This window comes from Acomys minous (genome assembly GCF_964271855.1).
Source record: "Acomys minous genome assembly, chromosome: 14".
Taxonomy (NCBI): domain Eukaryota; kingdom Metazoa; phylum Chordata; class Mammalia; order Rodentia; family Muridae; genus Acomys; species Acomys minous.
This window is the reverse complement of record NC_140496.1, coordinates 93173520-93192369: the sequence shown is the minus strand read 5'-3', so window position 1 is coordinate 93192369 and position 18850 is coordinate 93173520. Positions and strand designations below refer to the sequence as shown.

At 38.7% G+C, this 18850-nt stretch overlaps 1 protein-coding gene across 1 annotated transcript in view; it reads right to left on the bottom strand.

The window, feature by feature from the left end:
- Positions 1 to 438: 438 nt before the first annotated feature.
- EIF4E (eukaryotic translation initiation factor 4E) overlaps positions 439 to 18850 on the bottom strand; it is a 36599-nt gene continuing 18187 nt past the window's right edge. Inside the window, exons 2-7 of the mRNA XM_084757413.1 lie at positions 14354 to 14460; positions 9052 to 9147; positions 6449 to 6512; positions 5771 to 5884; positions 3220 to 3359; positions 439 to 1517 (exon numbers count right to left, since the gene is read on the bottom strand). Of these exons, the coding sequence (XP_084613539.1) occupies positions 1403 to 1517; positions 3220 to 3359; positions 5771 to 5884; positions 6449 to 6512; positions 9052 to 9147; positions 14354 to 14460 (636 nt within the window). The 3' untranslated portion in view covers positions 439 to 1402. The remainder of the gene's footprint in view (positions 1518 to 3219; positions 3360 to 5770; positions 5885 to 6448; positions 6513 to 9051; positions 9148 to 14353; positions 14461 to 18850) is intronic.

Below are 18850 nucleotides of genomic sequence, written 5' to 3'. Positions count from 1 at the left end.
TCTTAATACTTGTTGATGTTTTATTCAGATAGCAACACTAACATTCCTAACACATGTTGCCCTATACTTCCTTATGCTAGTTTTCTAGCCTTTAAGTAAAAATATCTGAAACTAAACAATCAGTTTATAGCCACTGTTCCTATCAAATGGTGATACACCAAAATCCCAATTCTCATGAATTTTAACATATTAAAAGTACATTATTTAACCTAAGACTGAAAAAATGTGTCTTTAATAAAAAGATAGCCACATCAATTAATTATATATGTGATACTACCTATTCAATTTATTAAAAATTGCAATAAACATAATAATTAACTAGTGCTCCAAACTTAGGCTGTGCATGGGGAAGACACTATAGAAACACACAAGAGACTGCCTTGCAATATGAAGTAGATTCCTTCTACAGAGATGGGAGAAATAAAAGGACAAATCTAGTTGTCTAAAAGACAATTCACTGTACACATTTTATTTACAGTTTTGTACACTGTCTTAATATGAATGGGACCGCTTTTCTACTTGAGCCATTGTAACCAAAGCAAAGTAACCTAAGTAATACAAAGTGTTAAAGTACAGCATAAAGATACAAAAGCAGACATACTAATTCTAGTTAGGAATGTAATTATGCTGTTACATTTTTATAGTCCACAATTATGTTTAGGGATCACACAGACATAGATCACTGATTTGAATGAAATGCATAAATTTGTAGCAAAGCTTTGTAGTTACAAAAAAACAAAAAAATTACCAAAGAATGCACAAATTTAATGTTTATTCCACCTTTCTGTCATATTCCTGGATCCTTCACCAATGTTACATGAGGAAAAAAACAAAAGCAAAACAAATGAAAAACTGAAATCAGAATCACTAATGTTATCAAGGAGGGAAGCAAATAAATTAAAGTCTAGCAGCCATCAGCAAGAGGACAGCAAGGACACTGCTGTGAAAAGAAACACAAGGTTGCTAGAAAGCTGTACTCAGACTCTCACACCAGCAAAACTCGCTCCTGCGTGGAGTGGAGCAGAAACAGATCTTTTTCTGCTAAGGTAATGGAAATGTAAGTTCTTTTTCAAATACTGTGGAAAGGCAAATGTGTGTGTCGTGGTAATTCTAACCAGCTGTTACATAGCGGGCCAGGAACACACCTGCAGGTTCCGGGGTGATGTATACTGTAATTCTTTGATTGGGATAGTGGACACACTAGCAAAAATTAGGGGTGGGTGGGGGTAGAATGAACACAGAAGTACAAGACAAAGGCGAATGAGACTTCTCTTATATCTTAGCAACATTTAGATGGAATCAGCTTCAATGCAGTCCACTCTGCTCTGATGAGGCTTTGGTTCAGCTCCCAATCTCGATTGCGTGACGCAGTCTCCTGTGAGAATACTCAGAAGGTGTCTTCTTAAACAACAAACCTATTTTTAGTGGTGGAGCCGCTCTTCGTAGCTGTGTCTGCGTGGGACTGATAACCAATCACTATCTTCGGAGGAAGTCCTAACCTTTCCTTGTATACCCTCCTACAAGACAAAGGAGGCAAGTACCATTAATGTTGCTTTTTTTTTTTTAAGTCTTTAATTGTATTTTATTAAATCCATCATGTATTAGTTTTCACATAAAAATGCCCACACAAGCAAGCAAAACAAAAACAAAGTGTTCTTTTTCTTTCAGCATAACTAGGAAAACTAAAATTAGCCTTTACTTTCACAACCAAACTTAAATCATATTACAAACATTTACAGTCCTATCAGGTTTGTGTAAGGTACCATGATTATTACTAAATCAATAATCAACAAAGCAGGATCAGCATGTGGGCCCACAGCATTTGCTTGGTTTACACAACTAGATACTATCTCAAAAAATAGAGAAATTAAAAAGTTAGATCTAAATTCTACTGTTTTATGTACTAATGTCAGAAACCAATTTTCAAATTAATCGTGGCTACTTTTAAAACAAAATGTGATGTGTACTGAACAGAGTAGAATGTAAGTATGAACTATATAATCTGCAGTATTAAGATCTCTCCTTAAAAGGCCAAAATGGGTGGAGCATGTCTGTACTTCTAGCATCCAGGAAGGCAAAGGCAGAAAGGTTGTGAGTCTGAGGCTAGCCTGGCCTATATGGTGAGTTCCAAGACAGGGCTACACAGAGATCCTGCCCCAGGATGGATGGATGGATGGATGGATGGATGGGTGGGTGGGTGTGGGTCAAGGCATTAACAGTTTTAATCTTCAGGGAATGAAGCATATCTAAGGGCTGAGAAAAAACAAAAAGCTATAGGAAAAAAAAGGTGGTTGTGTGGCTATAGATGCTAAGTGAATAGAAACACAGTTAACAACACCTGGAAGAGAGCAGAGAACTTCATTTGTTAACCTTAGAAATCTAAACCTTTAATTCTCAGGGAAAAAATACTGGTCACAATGCACAGTAAAACCAAATTAAAGGTTCACTGAGCTTACCTCCCCCACCCCCCAAAGCAGGATCTAACTTACTCAAACAGGTTTTTTGTTATTCTGTTTTTAAATAAGTAAGGCAACCTACTAGTTGCCACTAGCTGACACTGTTTCTTAAAATACATGGCACCACTGAAAATGTAGTCACACAGAGACATGAGCAACAATTAGTTGAAATGTGCCAACTGGAAGCATTAAAAAATATTTCCTTGAAAAACTGAGGTTAAGATGTGTTAGAAATTTCAAAACATCTAATATTGACACCAAAACATCTGTAATAAATTCATTAATTTGTTTTTTGAATAAATTGGTGTTCTTACAAGTAAATGTTGGTATTAAAAGATAAAAAATGACAAGTCAACAATGAATCCCTCAGAAGTCCCACTCAGAATCAAACTTAATTCTTTTTACTAATTTACATGTAATCAAAGAGAAATCTAGCAAACTTGTGTGTATGTGAATTGTAAAGAATGAAAAATTTTAAAACAATACAAAGACTAACTTATAAACACATAGGCTCTAAATATGGACAGAAACCAAGACACACTGCTTACATGGAAATTCAACTACTCTAGGCAATGCATGTGCCACTGCTGCAAAACCATTTTACAGAAATGAGAACAGATAAATACATTCATTATTAACAGGGTCCAAACTTGTAAGTGTCCTTGAAAATAACAGTCTATAAACTCAAACGTTTCTAAAGCTGTATGTGAAACACTTGTAGCTTTAGCTACTACTGTCAGACAAGCAGGCAGAGCAAACATACCCTATGTGTGTGACCGCGTCTCTGTTTTCACACTCAGTAGTCCATATAGCTATCTTATCACCTTTCGCTCTAACATTAACAACAGCTCCACATACGTCATCACTGTAGTCATCAAAAGATTCTCCAATAAGGCACAGCAGCTAAAACAAACAAACAGAAGGTATATTAAATATCTCAACAACCTAGAAGAAAGCACAGGACTCTTTTCTGTGTGTATAATTATAAACTAAATCTGATTTTAAATCAAGAGTTGATTTCTTAACTGGTCAGGCAGAGGCAACATTGCCAAGTTTGAAGCCATCCTGATCTAGAATCAAAAACACCAGAGCAAATGACTAAGAACTGAATTTTGTTGTTGCTGTTTTGCTGAGGATGAAGACAGGACATGCATGCTGTGGCAAGCCAATGGAAGTAAGAGGACAGCACGCACCACGGGGGTTCTGGGAATGGAACTCGGGCAGCAAGCACTCTTATCAGCAGAGCCATGGACCAACTTAAGAACTGACTTTTGGGGCTAGAGAGATGGCTGAGAAGTTAAGAGCACTGTCTGCTCTTCCAAAGGCCGCTTTTCCAAAGTTCAATTCCCAGGAACTACAGGGTGGCTCACAATCATCTATAAAGAGATCTAGTGCCCTCTTCTGGAGTGCAGGCACACAGATGAGCAGAATACTATATAAATAAATAGTTTTTTTTTTTAAAGTCAAGAATTGACTTCTAAGAGGTCTAATTTATGCTAACATGCAGTGGTACAACCTATAATCCTAGCACTCAGGGGGGTAGAGGCAGGTGGATAGCTATGAGTCCAGAACAGGCAAGGATACAGAGAAATGGTCCGGGGTTGGGGTGGGGGGTAGGGAGTCATTTATATTGTTTTTTTGCTTTGGCTTTAAAAAAAAAAAAAAACAACTGTTTTAACTTTTTCTGCAAATAGGCACACATAAAAGTGATCTTATTAATATCAAATTTCCATCTGCTTAGGTGCTGGGTTTGTTGGCAAACAATTATTAGCAAAATGACGGAAACAGCTATTTATGTTCCCATTAATTGTCATGTTCTAACAGTTTCAAAGTAGAGTTCAGTAGCATTAAATACATTGAACAACTGTCACTATAATCCAGTGCGACAACTTTTTTCAACCTGCAAAACTGAAATGTCCTTTTTCCTATGGCAGCAGCTCTCTACTTGTGGGTTGTGACCACTTTGTGGATTGAACGACAAAAACAATTTTATAGTTGGGTCACCACAGCATAAGGAACTATATCAAAGGGTCACAGCATTAGGAAAGTTGAGAACCACTGTTCTATGGGATTCTAAAATGGTATTTATTCATACTCTCCCCTCCAAAAACATAATTAAATCTTTGCTTTAAAATGCTACTGATCCATCTGAGTGCTTATTCACTTAGTAAATGCTCTCTACAAATCAGGTACTGAATATAAGTGGTTAAAAAAATATTGACTATGAACTCTAATCCCCAAATAGAGGATCTAGAACCTGACCATAAAAATGCCTGATTTCACATAGTATAGTTCATAAAGTGCTAAAGTATATCAAAACACATAAACTAGTTTAAGCAACAGGTTTATTGCTTCCTTCACTAATTTCAATTTTTTATGACTTTTAATTTTAACAATGCTATAAATAGGTTGTAAAACTTTACACCAATCACAAAATGTGAGATCCTATTGTTTTTTGATTAACAAAATAACAGAGTAAGTCTGACTGTAGAAGGTGAAGTTAATGTCAACCTTTTTTGGTTTTGTTTTTCAAGACAGGGTTTCTATCTTGAAACTGCCCTGGGACCCGCTCTTATAGACCCAGATGGCCTCACACTCAGAGATTCACCTGCCTCTGGCTCCTGAGTGCTGGGATTAATGGAATGTGCCATCATGCCTGGCTTGTCACATGATAGATGAAAAATTATTTGCCAAACAGTCAATGCCCATAATCCCAGGAATCAAAAGTTTGGAAGCAGCAGGATCCTGAGCTACAATATCAGCCCAGCTGTGTTGTGCAACCTGTCTTAGAGAACAAGGGCAGGAAAGGTCACACCTAGACACACTCCCCTTCTCTAAAGTAGGCATCTTTGCACTTATGTAAGCATCCCCTTCCCTGTATCTGGTCCCCAGCTTCTCAGTACTTCCCTCTGTCTTAGCCCACTGGGTCCATCCCTCTGCTTTCCTATTACACGTACTCACTGCCCTATTTCCCACTTCATCATGTCAGTATCATGACCTACAAATACACATTATGCAAACAAATATACAGAAAGATGTATTTTAAACCAAAATATGAGACAAAGCATGTCATATTTTTCTTCCCAAGTCTGGGTCATTTTGCTTAACATAATGCTTTCTACCTACATCCAAACAAGCCAAAAATGCTTCAAGAATTTGCATGTCATCCTTGCGTAAGGACCATAATAATTTTTATTCTGTTTTGATTTTAGTGTATATGATGTCATGTGGCACACAGACTTTTCTAGAACAGGTATCCTAAGTAAGCCAAAGAAAATACACCCTAAAGCTGGTATATAATCTTAAAGCCTTACTGTCTCTAGCCAAAAGCGATCGAGGTCACTCCGTCTCTGCTGTTTGTTCAGTGTAATTAGCCATCGTCCTCCCCGTTTGTTTTTCTCATCTTCCCACATAGGCTCAATACCATCCTACAGGATAAGAACACACATTGGATAATGTTGTTACTTCGCCTGAGACAATACTAGAATCAGCAAGCAACAACACTGACAACTTTTCTTTTATTACCTATATCCCTGCTGTTGGTACCGCTTTTAAAAAGCACACAAGAACTATATGCCAGAGGCATGCGACTAGATTATCACTTCATCTCTTTATTATCAAACCTTAAGGTTTCATGTCATCTGAAGGTTCTTAAAATTCCTAAGAAGCAGAAGCCTTTTAGAAGTCACATTAAAAATTATGTAATATGAGCTAATTAATGTCTTATCCTAGCACCTGACAAAGGTCTGTTTATAAATATCTCATGGGTTTAAAATTAGCTGATGAAGTCAGTCTGTTCAGGTATAACCAGGAAGGGCTGCCCAGGATTAGCAAGGCTCACGTCAATCCCAGGATGTGCCTGCCCATGAATAACTAAGTCACACCACAGAGCTCTGTACTCAAGCCAACTGCCTGAATCTGTGGACAGTTTTTACAAATACCTGAATGCTCTGGTCCTGTAATAAATATAAACAATCATTGATTAGGCATACCTTAAAAAGTGAGTAGTCACAGCCAGGCATTAAATTACTAGACAACTGGATATGGTTGTATAGACTAGGTAAAAGAAAATAATAATTAAAAACATAATATGTAATGCAGGGTTTTGGGTGCTTACACAGATACACACACACACACACACACACACACACACACACACACACACACTTGGAAACACAAAAAAACATAAAAGTATGTCTATTTGTTTTTCTTTTTGACTCTTGTTAATTTCTGAAATGGACAGAACAGGTCTAAATAGTGATTACTTACATTCACGGAAATTTATAATGTAAATTACTACAAAGAACTCTCTCAAATGACTTTAGTCTAACAAAAATATTTCAATATATTTGTTAACTCAGTGCATACACGTGCATTTAAGAAAAGTAAAGCATCAGAACCACAGGCTCAGTCAGTCAACATTATCACCTCCACAAGTGTCTAGTGTAAATACAACAATGGTTCTCCAACTCCAAAATTAGTTCCCTTCCAGTCAGCACCAAAGTGTGTGGAACTCAGGCACATATCAGGATCACAGCCATATACCACAGTTGAATCTGTATTTCTGAGGAACTTCTCAAATACTTAAAACTTTCAAATGGCATTTGAGATATTTGGTATCTACTGCCTGAAGGCAGACAACTACATCACTTGTTTCTTGTAGTCTCATAGAATAAAACTGAATTAAACACTGATAACAATATGTGCCCGAGATTACCTTAGTTAAATGCCTACAAGCCTTGAATGACATTATATGAGATATAGTCAGTCCCCTGTGCTGACTTTAATTTTGTCTAGGAATATTTCAGACAATTTTAGTAAGACTTCTACATCTTTTTAATCACACTACACAGTATTAATTCAGCTTGAAAAAGATAACATAAGGTATCTAATGGTTCACTGTTCCCATTTAAACTACAACCTTAAGAGCCTTAAGCTTAAAAGCTGGGTATGGTGGCACACTCCTATAATTCAGGCCCGTGGGAGGCAGAGGCAGGCAGATCTGAGTTTGGGGCCAGCATGGTCTACAAAGCGAATCAAGGACAGTCAAGGCTACACAGTGAAACCCTGTCTCAGAACAAAAACAAAAACAAAACAACAACAAAGCCCTTAAGATTATACAAGCTAGAGTAAAGCAAAAAGGACTTTGTAAGGGATTGTTTATGTAAAATCTGCTAGAAAGGAATAGAAATGAAGTGGCCTGATCTATACAGAAAGGCAGAGGATTCTTTCAATTCTCAGTTACAGTCGCAATGAGTTGGCTTATACTAAGTGAAGTGTAGGGCTGTGTTCTGCTAGAAACAGTTATATAAACTGGTAAAAATTGGACAACCCAGACCAAGTGCACATATGAGGGAAGGTGGGACCCAAGACCTTCTTTTTCCTCAGTAAGAAACTGGAAAGCTGCTTTTTCTGTCAAGGAGGCTTCAGAGTTAGCCAAGAGTCTTGGAATAAACACAATTAAGAGTACAAAAACTACTTGACCCTTTCAAGAACTCCAATTTAACTGGACAACTACCTCAATTAATTAGTAGAGCTTAAATATACTTCTATCATAAAAAATACTAGAATGTTCTTAGGAAAAAAGTGAATTCAACAATAAATAAAACTAGTGAATTCTGCTTTGCCTTTTTCAATGATGCAATGTATAACAAATATCTATTGCAGGCCAAGCACTGGAAATACATTGAGGGCTGACTGTGCCTTGAATGAATTTATGACTACAACTCATTCTTCTGTGCGAGCAAACAGACTCAGAGTTACGGAACATGCTAAGAATCAATCAATTCAGGCAGTGTGAGCCTAACATAGACTAGATAACTGTGAAAAATTCAAAGTTCTCCCAACTTTTTGTCTTTCATTGTCTCAAACAGTGTTTACTTACATGTTCTCCAAGAAAGCCATGACAAATTAACTTTGGAGGAGTTCAATAGTATATCCCTTGCCTATCATGTTTAGGGCCCCTAAATTTGATGCGCAGAAAATAAGAACTACTGTTTTAAGACAGTACTTGATTTCAAAGCATCTTAGGCATGGACAGTGTAGCAAACACTTCTTGACAAGTTTATGATTCTATGTCAACTTTTTCCTAAACTAAAAACTAAACCTAAAAAAAAATTCAATTACTGTTTTACAAATTGCAATAAAATTAATGAACTAACATCACAGACCCCATCTTCTTGACATTCTTCTGAATTTTAATCACTTTAGCTTTTGATATCCTGAGCAAGAGAATTACAAACACTGTACTAAAAACTTTGCAGAAATGGGAATGTCTAGTAAGGCTCTCCAGTACTCAGTATGTCACAAATATATCCAGGTGACCACACTGGGGAAGGAGTGCCAAAGAAGTTGTCAAAACTCCCAGGACGATAAAAGAGGATTCTCACAGGAAGAAGAGGATAGACTAATCAAACCTAAAGGCCGAGTATAATGAACTTTTCTTTTTGCTGTTTGTGAGGGCACTTGAGATCAAAATATAGGGCTTTTGTATATACTATGCAATGCAAAGTAAAGCATAGCCATCAATTCAAACATTTGTGAAGAGAAAAAATTATACAAATTTTAAAAGTATAAATATCTTAAAGTTACTTACGCCCAAAAGTCTTCAACAGTATCAAACTTAGAGATCAATCGAAGGTTTGCTTGCCAAGTTTTGCTTTTATCATTTTTAAAAAACCAGAGTGCCCACCTAAAAATAAAAAGCCAGCATATAAAAAGTTGTTTACCCATATTCATAACAATTATTTGCCAGTCAAAAAGTGGTACTGTCCATCAGTAGAAAAACAGTGCAAAACATAGTAGTGACATACAATGAAAACATAATTCCGACCCACCCTCAGTATAACAAGGACAAAGTCTAAGAACACGGGACTATGTGACCCCACCACTACACACGCATTCTCTATGGTTCTACTGACATGAGGCACCTAAGGTCAAAAGTGGTGCTGAGGATTGGACAGAGTGGTACTGGCAACTCACTTAATAACCCTGTTTTCGTTTAAAAGATGAAAACAGGACCAAGGAAATAATACAGGGGGGTGGGGGAGTGGCGCTCACAGTGGAAGCCTGGTGACTGACTCTGGACAGCTGGAACCCATGTAAAAGCCAGCTTCTGTCTGTCCTGTGACCTCATATTTGTGCTGAGGCACATAAAAACCTTCACATATTTACACATATACACAAAAATAAATATTTTTATAAAATACATTGGGTGTGGGGTGTCCTTGTGTAGCCCTGGCTGTTCTGGAACTCTTTCTGTAGACCACCACCCTTTGTTCTAAGATTACAGGTGTTTGCTGCTACTACACCTGGCTTTAAAACATTTTAAGATGAAATAGGTTTTGTTATACAACAACGTCAATGTAATTAACAACATTAAGCTGTAACGCTTTTAAGAAAAGTAAATAGGGATGGACAGGTGGCTCAGTGTTTGAAAGCTCTAGCTACTCTTGCGGAAGACCCAGATTTAGTTCCCAGCACCTGCTTGGTGGTTCACAACTATCTGTAACTAGTTCCTAGGATCTACTGTTCTCTTCTGGCCTCCACAGCCACAGCACACACTAGGTGCACAATCATACATGTATACTGAACACCACCCATACACATAAAAATAAATCTAAAATTAAAAAAAAATAAATCAAGAAAAGTAAAATAAACTGTTATACACATACAGTTAGAAAAACAATTTAAAATGGCAGTTTCTATTACAAAAGCAAACCACAGTTTTCATTTTAAAAGGATGCATTTTAGCTGGGGAAACAGTGATTTTCTAGTGTATGCCAGCCAGGCCCTAGGTTTTACTCTCTGCACCACAATTAAAAGTAAACAGCACTGTTTATCAACTACATAACAAATTCTTTACAGAAGAGGCAACTATAGTGTACAAAATACGGTAGAGGTTAAGAAAGCACACTATTTAACAACAGTAGAAATTAGCAAAGGAACATAGAAGGGGGTACAGAGAAGGGGTAAACATTAAATGTGAGGCTGTAGTAAAATACACTCAAAAATAAAATGAGTTAGATCTACAGATACGCTTTGAAATAATGTATGATAATTTCTATATAGCTGTGGCAAAATGTTTTATTCCTAATATCTATCTTATAGCAATTTTATATATTATAGTTTCTAATTGGTAATAACTTCTTATTCTGAGTGCCAGTCAGCTCTCTGTGCCTTTAGATTTTGCATCTTCATACCAACCTCCAGAAACTATTTGGAGGAAGCACTTGTAGCGCTCTGAACAGGGCTCTTCTCTGTGTGCTCTCTGAAGTGCACCGTGAGTCCTCAGAAGCTGTACAACAAAGCCTACAAAAATTATAATCCCAGCTGTGTGTGGTGGCTCAAACCACATTCCAACTCAGTGAGCTCAAGGAGAACAACTGAAGGCTAGCCTGGGCTAACCCAGTGAGTGCCACATTATATTGGGCTACATACTAAATTTTTGTTTCCTTGTCTTCTCCTTTTTCTACATACAAAACATGTCTACTGTTTAACAAAATACAGCTAACTGAATGGTGATATAAACAAGTCATTTTTCCAATTTCATTTGAAAAACTGATGAGCTACACATATGTTTCGGGGGCAGATTATAAGCCTATTACTTAAAATTTTGAGTATTCAAGATAAAAATTATTTATGGAAAGCTTGCAGGTGTTGCGGTAACCTTGACAACTGTACAAAACAACAGTATTTCAGATGAATTTAGAGGGGATATGTTTGATGCTCTAAATGAAATCTGTCAACAATTCTTTTCTACGATCTGCATATTCCTCTGGACTATTCTTAAAGCAACCCATAAATCACACTGCAAGAACAATACACAAGTAAAAGGCTTGTTCGAAGTCTAAGAAAAGCCAATGGATCCCAATGCCATGTTTTAGCATTCCTGTAGGAATATAGCTAAGCAGAAACACATGGGTCCTCAGTACTCCTTTTAAGAGTTTTTTAAAAACTGGGGGGTGGTACCACATACTTTTGACCCCAGCACTTGGGAGGCAGAGGCAGGTTGATCTCTGTGAGTTGGAGGCCAGCCTGATATGAGACCCAGGACAGCCAGGGCTACACAGGGCCACACAGAGAAACTGTCTCAAAAAACAAAACAAAGCAAAACAAACAAACAAAAAAACACAACAGCAGAGACTAAAAGGACATCTAGAAAGCCCTTGCAGAGAACCACATTTGGTTCCCGCAGCCATGTGGGAGTGCACAATCAGTGTGTAATTCTAATTCCAAGGGATTGGAAACTTTATGGCCACCATGCATATGGTACACCTGGAGGCAACACACTATACACATAAAAACAATGGGGTTTTTTTTTTGTTGTTGTTGTTTTTTAAGTTAAAAAGGGGTTATAAGATCAAACATTTGAGAAATTATTGAAACTGAATGATATAACCATAAGACTTTAGCATATATTTATTATAAAAATTACTCCATGGTAAAGTTGTTCTAAGACTAACAGGAAATCTAGAAGCCATAGGGAATGTGATATTTGCCTACATAAATATTAAAATCCTTTTAAATCCAATTCCATAGAACCTAATAAAAGTAAATTGAAACTTCACTTACTGATTTAATATAACTACTATTCAAATGGCTGGAGATCAACTTGAAAGAATCCAAAAGGAAAAAGAAAAAATATGGGAAAAACACACAATGGACTGTCCACAGAGAAAACCTCAAGTGATCAAAAGAATTTGAAAATGTTTTGACAAATAAATAAATGCACATTTAGTAAGAAAGCCTAATTTTTCAATTTAGACTGATGTCTCATCAGCAACAACTTATGTGCATGCAGGCACATACAAAAACTCAACTTTAACAAAGGGGAGGAAGGCAAAACAGACTACCCGAGAAAGCAAAACATGCCTACTTTGTATACACTGCCCTCCACTCATTACATCTTATAAGTGTTATAGAAAAAGAAACTCAAAATTTAAATCAATTGATTCAAGTATCAAAAAAAAAAAATTCAACTATAAAGTACTATATAGTATTTTCCCAAAAAGATTATAACTTACGGAGAAACTGAAATCTCCTAAGGATTCTCACAAGGACCACGTTTATACTTTCCCATGATATCACATTTCTATTGAGTAATGAAGGTGTGCAGCGCTCAGGTGACTAAACGGTCGAGTTAGGCATGCATGCCCACAAAGGCTAGAAGGTGGGATTGGATCCGTTAAAACTAAAATTACTAGCAGTTGTGAGCCACCATGTGGGTGCTATGAAGCAAACCCAGGTCTTCTGCAAGAGCAGCTAGTACTTGTAACCACTGAGCTCCAACCCATAGAATTAAGGTTCATAAAATAGCATTGAAATGGCAAAAACAAACTTATGATTCTAGTGCTATGTTGTCATCTTAAATTATATGAAGCTGATGCTGAACCCTTTCTTAGGGTTTGTTTTTATAAAACTGAGGGCCAACACCAGGGATCTGCACTTGAGGCACATGCTCTACTGCTGAGCTACACCCGCAGTCCTCCATCTATTCTACTTGTCTTTTTTTTTTTTAATTTTTAAAATAAATTATTATTTATGTTTTTTGAAATAGTGTCTCACTATGTACTGTTGAGAAGTATTTTGTGTCTGTATGGAAACTTCACCTGATAATAAATCTGATGGCCTACAGCTGAGGCAGGAAATGGGTGGGATGCTTTGTTATATGGCCTATTTGTAAAATAATATTTTGAGTCTCATGAGTCATGAGGAAAAACCTCTGCAACAATGTAGCCCCAGCTGGCCTGGGAGTTGCTATACAGGCCAGGATGGCCCTGCATTGGTGCTTTGCCTGTATGTGTGTCTCTGTGGGGGTGCCATCCCTGGAACTAGAGTTAGACAGTGTTGAGCTGCTATGTGGGTGCTGGGAATTGAACCCACATCCCCTGCAAGAGCGGCCAGTGCTTTAAATCACTGAACTGAACTGTCTCTCCAGCACGCCCCGCTCCCACCCCATTTCACTTATAAGACCCTTTATTAAGAAAAGACCATTTAGAGACAGTGTGACAATTCTTATCCTCATACAACTTTAATTGTGTTCCTCAAGGATTCACTGAGCCAAAGAGTCTCTCCTATGAAAAAACTCTATCAGCTACATTTGTATTAACATTTTAGTATGTCTACAACATAGTAATGAAAGGCAAAAATATGACAACAAATTACAAATAGGCCTGCACGCTTTCAAGAGAACTCAGTAAAAACTCTGCCTCAAAAAACATACATAGAAACCAGAAAGAAGCTGGACCCTCTAAAGTCACTTCCAGTTTTCTTTTCTCCAGGTTCACAAATATTTTGAGTTTGCACTCCCCGCCCCCCATCTGAAGTAAAAATAATTTTCATAATCTGAGTAAATAGTAAGTAAACCCAGAAATCAGACTGGGAGGCATAGGTGAAGCTGGAGAAAACCCTGTAATGAACTACCACCCATCTTCCCATTACACTTCGGAATGTGAGAGCCTGCTTCTCGGCTCTCCCGCTCCTAACGTGTGTCAACACACCACTGCCCTCTCGCCTTCACATGCCCTTCTCTCCTTCCCCAGTCTGACCTCACTGCCCCGCCCATCCTTGCTTTTTGTTAGTCCTATACACTTTCCAAACACTCCAAGTTCTCATTCCTTCACCTACACTATACTAAAAACCTTCACTGAAGTCAACACAGAGTAGTTCTAATTGTCTAACATAATGGAGACTGTGAAACCTTGAATAAGCCACGTTCCTGGTTCCCACGGCCCTCCACGCTGTCCTCTGTTTGACCATATCCTTTAGAGGAATTCCTTCTCTGTAACACAACTCCTCTATGGGCTGAGACCTGGGCACATCTAAAACCACCGTAACTGTTCTCTGTAAACCTAGCTTGTTCCCCACGCCCTTATTACCTAAGTCAGAGAGCTCACCTGTTCTGTAGAGGGTGTTTGATATAGTGCTCTGGGTTAGCAACCTCCTGATTAGATTCTGTTTTTTCCTCTTCCGCAGGTGGGGGATTTGTGGTAGGGGTGGTTTCCTAGTGGAAAATGAAATAAAGTAGGATTTTAAGTTTTTAAACATAAATAACCATGACAGCAACACTAATGAGAACAGCTGATGTCATAACATAGACTACACACCAACCTCTAGGACACAGACTACTTTAGCTCTCCATGACAAGAGGATTTCTCAAACTTAAAAGCAATTTTTATAAAATGTACATCACCTATACATTTCCTAAATCATTAAAGACTGTGCATAAAATTCAATGATCCAACTTTCTTAACATTTGTTAAAAGGGCTGATGACACAGGTCAATGGTAAACATTTCTAGCACACCAGGGGAGCATGTTCAATTCCCAGGTCCACAAAACAATAAAGTATTCTACATTACTGAGGTAGAGTAGAAAGAGGCTTAAAGCCATATTTTGGCAACTATAACAACCACATGAAAATGATGAAAAACAATAAAAAAGCAGTTTTCCAAGTGATCAAGTCATCAATACAGAGTCCACAGTAACTTCATGTAAGACGCGTTGCTTTGAAGAACAGCTCTTTGGAATATTCAACAGGTTATAAGGAAAGAAGGTGGACATGACTTAGATCTTGTCCTTCTTCTAGGCAAGGCATAATTAATGTTCTCACCTAAACTATGAAAAAGGAGCCTGGGAATAATTTAAAGTATTCACCACTTTGCCTATTGCTGTTTCCTCAGCCTATTATAATCTGAGCTTAACAAATAGCCAAAGAAAAGCAACAGAAGCTAAAACATGCTAGAACACATGCATACATGCTCACTTTAATAATATTTGGCTGTCAGATTAAAACACTTTTTAAGGGGCTGGAGAGATGGCTCAGAGGTTAAAAGCACTGGCCGCTCTTCCATAGGGTTCTGAGTTCAATTATCAGCAAGCACATGGTGGCGCATAACCATCTAAATTGGGATCTGGTGCCCTCTTCTGGCATGCAGGTGTACATGCAGGCAGAGCACTATGTACATAAATAAATAGATAAATAAATAAATCTTTTTTAAAAACCTTTAAAAAGATTGTTATATGTATGAGTGATTTGCCTGCATGTATGTCTGCTCACTAGAGGCCAGAGCAGGCTGCTATCGTCAGTCGTGTGAGTGATGGGAACTGAACCAGCTTCCTCCGAAAAAGCAGCAGCTGGTGCTTTTAAATTGCTCAGCCAGTTGAGCTTCGCTCCCGCCCTTCATTTTTTAAAGATTTATTTATTATTGTATATACAGTGCTCTGCCTGCATGTACACCTGAAGGCCAGAAGAGGGCATCAGATCACATTATAGATGGTTGTGAGCCACCATGTGGTTGCTGGGAATTGAACTCATGACCTCTGGAAGAGCTGTCAGTGCTCTTAACCTCAGAGCAATCTCTCCAGCTGCTCAGCTTCCATTTTTAGTATTTTTATTTAATTTATATATTCTTCAGTGCTAGGCATCAAACCTAAGGCCTTGTCTTGTGTGTGTAAAATAACACTTACATTATACTTCCGGACCAACTATCAGCTTTAAATGAAAAAAGATGTTCTAAAAACCTCAAACTAGAAACAATATTCAATTTAAAGAATACTAGTTATTTAAATCAGCCTCTAACATATACTGAGACTTTATTCTCTGAGTCCATAAAAATTATTCGGGGGCCAGGTATTATTAACCAAAACTTGATGCTCTGAGTTCTATCCCTGGAACCCACATAAAAGCCAGACATGGGCGGGGCACAGTGGCACACACCTTTAATCCTAGCACTCCAGAGGCGAGGAGGCAGAGGCAGGTGGATCTCTGTGAGTTCCAGGCCAGCCTGGTCTACAAAACAAGGCTACACATAGGAAAAAACAAAACAAAAAAGCCAGACATATGTCAAACAAGCATCTTTGAGTATTTCTATAATGAGATGAGAAACAAGAGACAGAAAGACCACTCAGAAGCTTGTGGGCTAGCTAGCTTTGAGTATTAGATACACAGAAGTGAACACACACACACACTAAACAAACACCACTTTAAAATAAGAGACCACTTTCTAATTCAATCCGCCACTTTTTAAAAACTTAGAAATAGTACTACCTCAAGACCCAACTGCACCACTTCTGGCATATATAGACCCATAAGATACTCCACCATACTGCAAGGACATTGACTCAACTATGTTCACAGCGTATTTATTCATAATAGCCAGAAACTGGGAACAACCTAGATGTCCCTTAACCAAAGAATGGATTATGTTACATTTACATAGTAAAATACTACTCATCTATTAAAATATGGAAATCATGAAATTTGCAGGCAAATGGGTGGAACTATAAAGGATCATCCTGAGTGAGGTAACGCAGACCCAGAAAGACACACATGGCATGTACTCAATTATAAGTGGATATTAGTCATATATTACAGGACCCAAAGAAGCTAAGTAGCAAGGAGGCCCAAGGATGAATCTCACTCAGATGCAGAAACAGAACAGACAGTGGAAGAGGAAGCAGAGATGGAACTGGATAGCAAAGCGTGTGGGGAGGGAAACAAGGAGGGAGATCAGATGTGGACAAAGTGGGGAGGGGAGGTTTGAGGGCCTGGAGAGAAAATGGAAACCAAAGGTGGGGGCATCACTGAGACAAGCTTGAGACCTGCAACAGGGAGGATATGGGGATGTCTCTAGCTGAGCCTCCTAGTAGTGAGGACATGGGAGACTGAGGAAGCTACCTTCTAGCCAGGCAGGACCTATATTGATGGGAGGGGAACACCAATCCACTTACAAAATCTTCCACCCTAAATTTACCCTGCAGAGATAAAGATAGTAGAGCCTGAGGGAATGACCAACCAATGCCTGGCCCAACCCAAGATCCACCCCATGGGAGAGAGCCCAACCCTTGACACTGTTAATGATACTCTGCTATGTTTACAGACAGGAAGCCTACTTAACGGTTCTGAGAGGCTCCACCCAGCAGCTGATTGAATCAGATGTTGAGACTCACAGCCAGGCATTAGGTAGAGCTTAGGGGACCTTGTGGAGAGGTAGGGATGGATAAAAGGGCCCATAGGGGACAAGAATGCTGCAAGACAGCCAACAGAGTCAATTAATGTAGGCTCATGGGGGCTTACAGAGATGGAAGCACCAACCAAAGAGCCTGCATGGACTGGTCCTAGGCACCCTACACATATGTAACCAATGGGCAGTGTGATCTTCATGTGGGTCTCCCAGTAGGTTGAGTGGATGCTGTCTGACACAGACTCTGCTGTCTGTTTAGATCACTTCCCCCTAACAGGCTGCCTGGCCTGGCCTCTCACTGGATGAGCTCAATCCTAAGGCAACTTGATGGGGGGCTTTTCCGAGGACAAGAGGGGGGAGAGGGGGGCTACAGGATATAAAGTTAAAAAAAAAAAACCCAACCGCAAAGCTCTATGCAAGGGAAAAAAAGAAAATTGCTTAAACACACACCTTTAAACCCAGCACTGTGGAGGCAGAGGCAGGTGAATCTCTGTGAGTAAGAGGCCAGCCTGGCCTACAAAGTGAGTCCAGAACAGCCAGGAGTACAAGAGAAACTCTGACTCATAAAACCAAAACCAAACAAAACAACAACAAAAACAAACAAAACAAGAAAGAAAAGAAAAAATAAATAGGCTGGTCAGATAGCTTGGCAGGTAAAGGCATTTGCTGCCAGGTCTGTCAACCTGAGTTCAATCCCTGGGTACCCACATGGCAGAACACAATGGGCTCCTGCAAGTTGTTGCCATCTACACACACACACACACACACACACACACACACACACACACACACACACACAGGAGGGAGAGCGTGCGCACGAGCATAGAGAAATCACTCAGCATCAACTATGTTTAATTTTGCTCATACCTGGATTACCAGTAGCCACAGTACTTAACCAGAAATTATGAACTTAGTAACTGAATAAATTTGGGTTTTATATAGAATAATCAAGGCCCTAACATTTACATGTAGTCAACTCCTTAATAAACAAAACCAAGCATTAGCAGATAGTTTCTCATTTAAGACTTCAAACAGAATCGGAGGGGAGGGAGGGAGGAATGGGAGGATACATGGGGTGGGATACCATTGAGATGTAATAAGAATAAATTAATTTTTTAAAAAAGACTTCAAGCTGGTCGTGGTGGCGCACGCCTTTAATCCCAGCACTCGGGAGGCAGAGGCAGGTGGATCGATGTGAGTTCGAGGCTAGCCTGGCCTACAAAGCAAGTCCAGGACAGCCAAGGTTAACACAGAGAGACCCTGTCTCGGGAAAAAAACAAAACAAAACAAACCCCCCCCCCCAAAAAAAGACTTCAAACAGACAATTACTGAATGCAATTTCCTCCCTGGTTAGCATAAATAAACAATACTGTCCAGACAAACAGTGGGAATTTCAATGGCTTGTAAAAAGAGGAACAGCAGCCTGTGC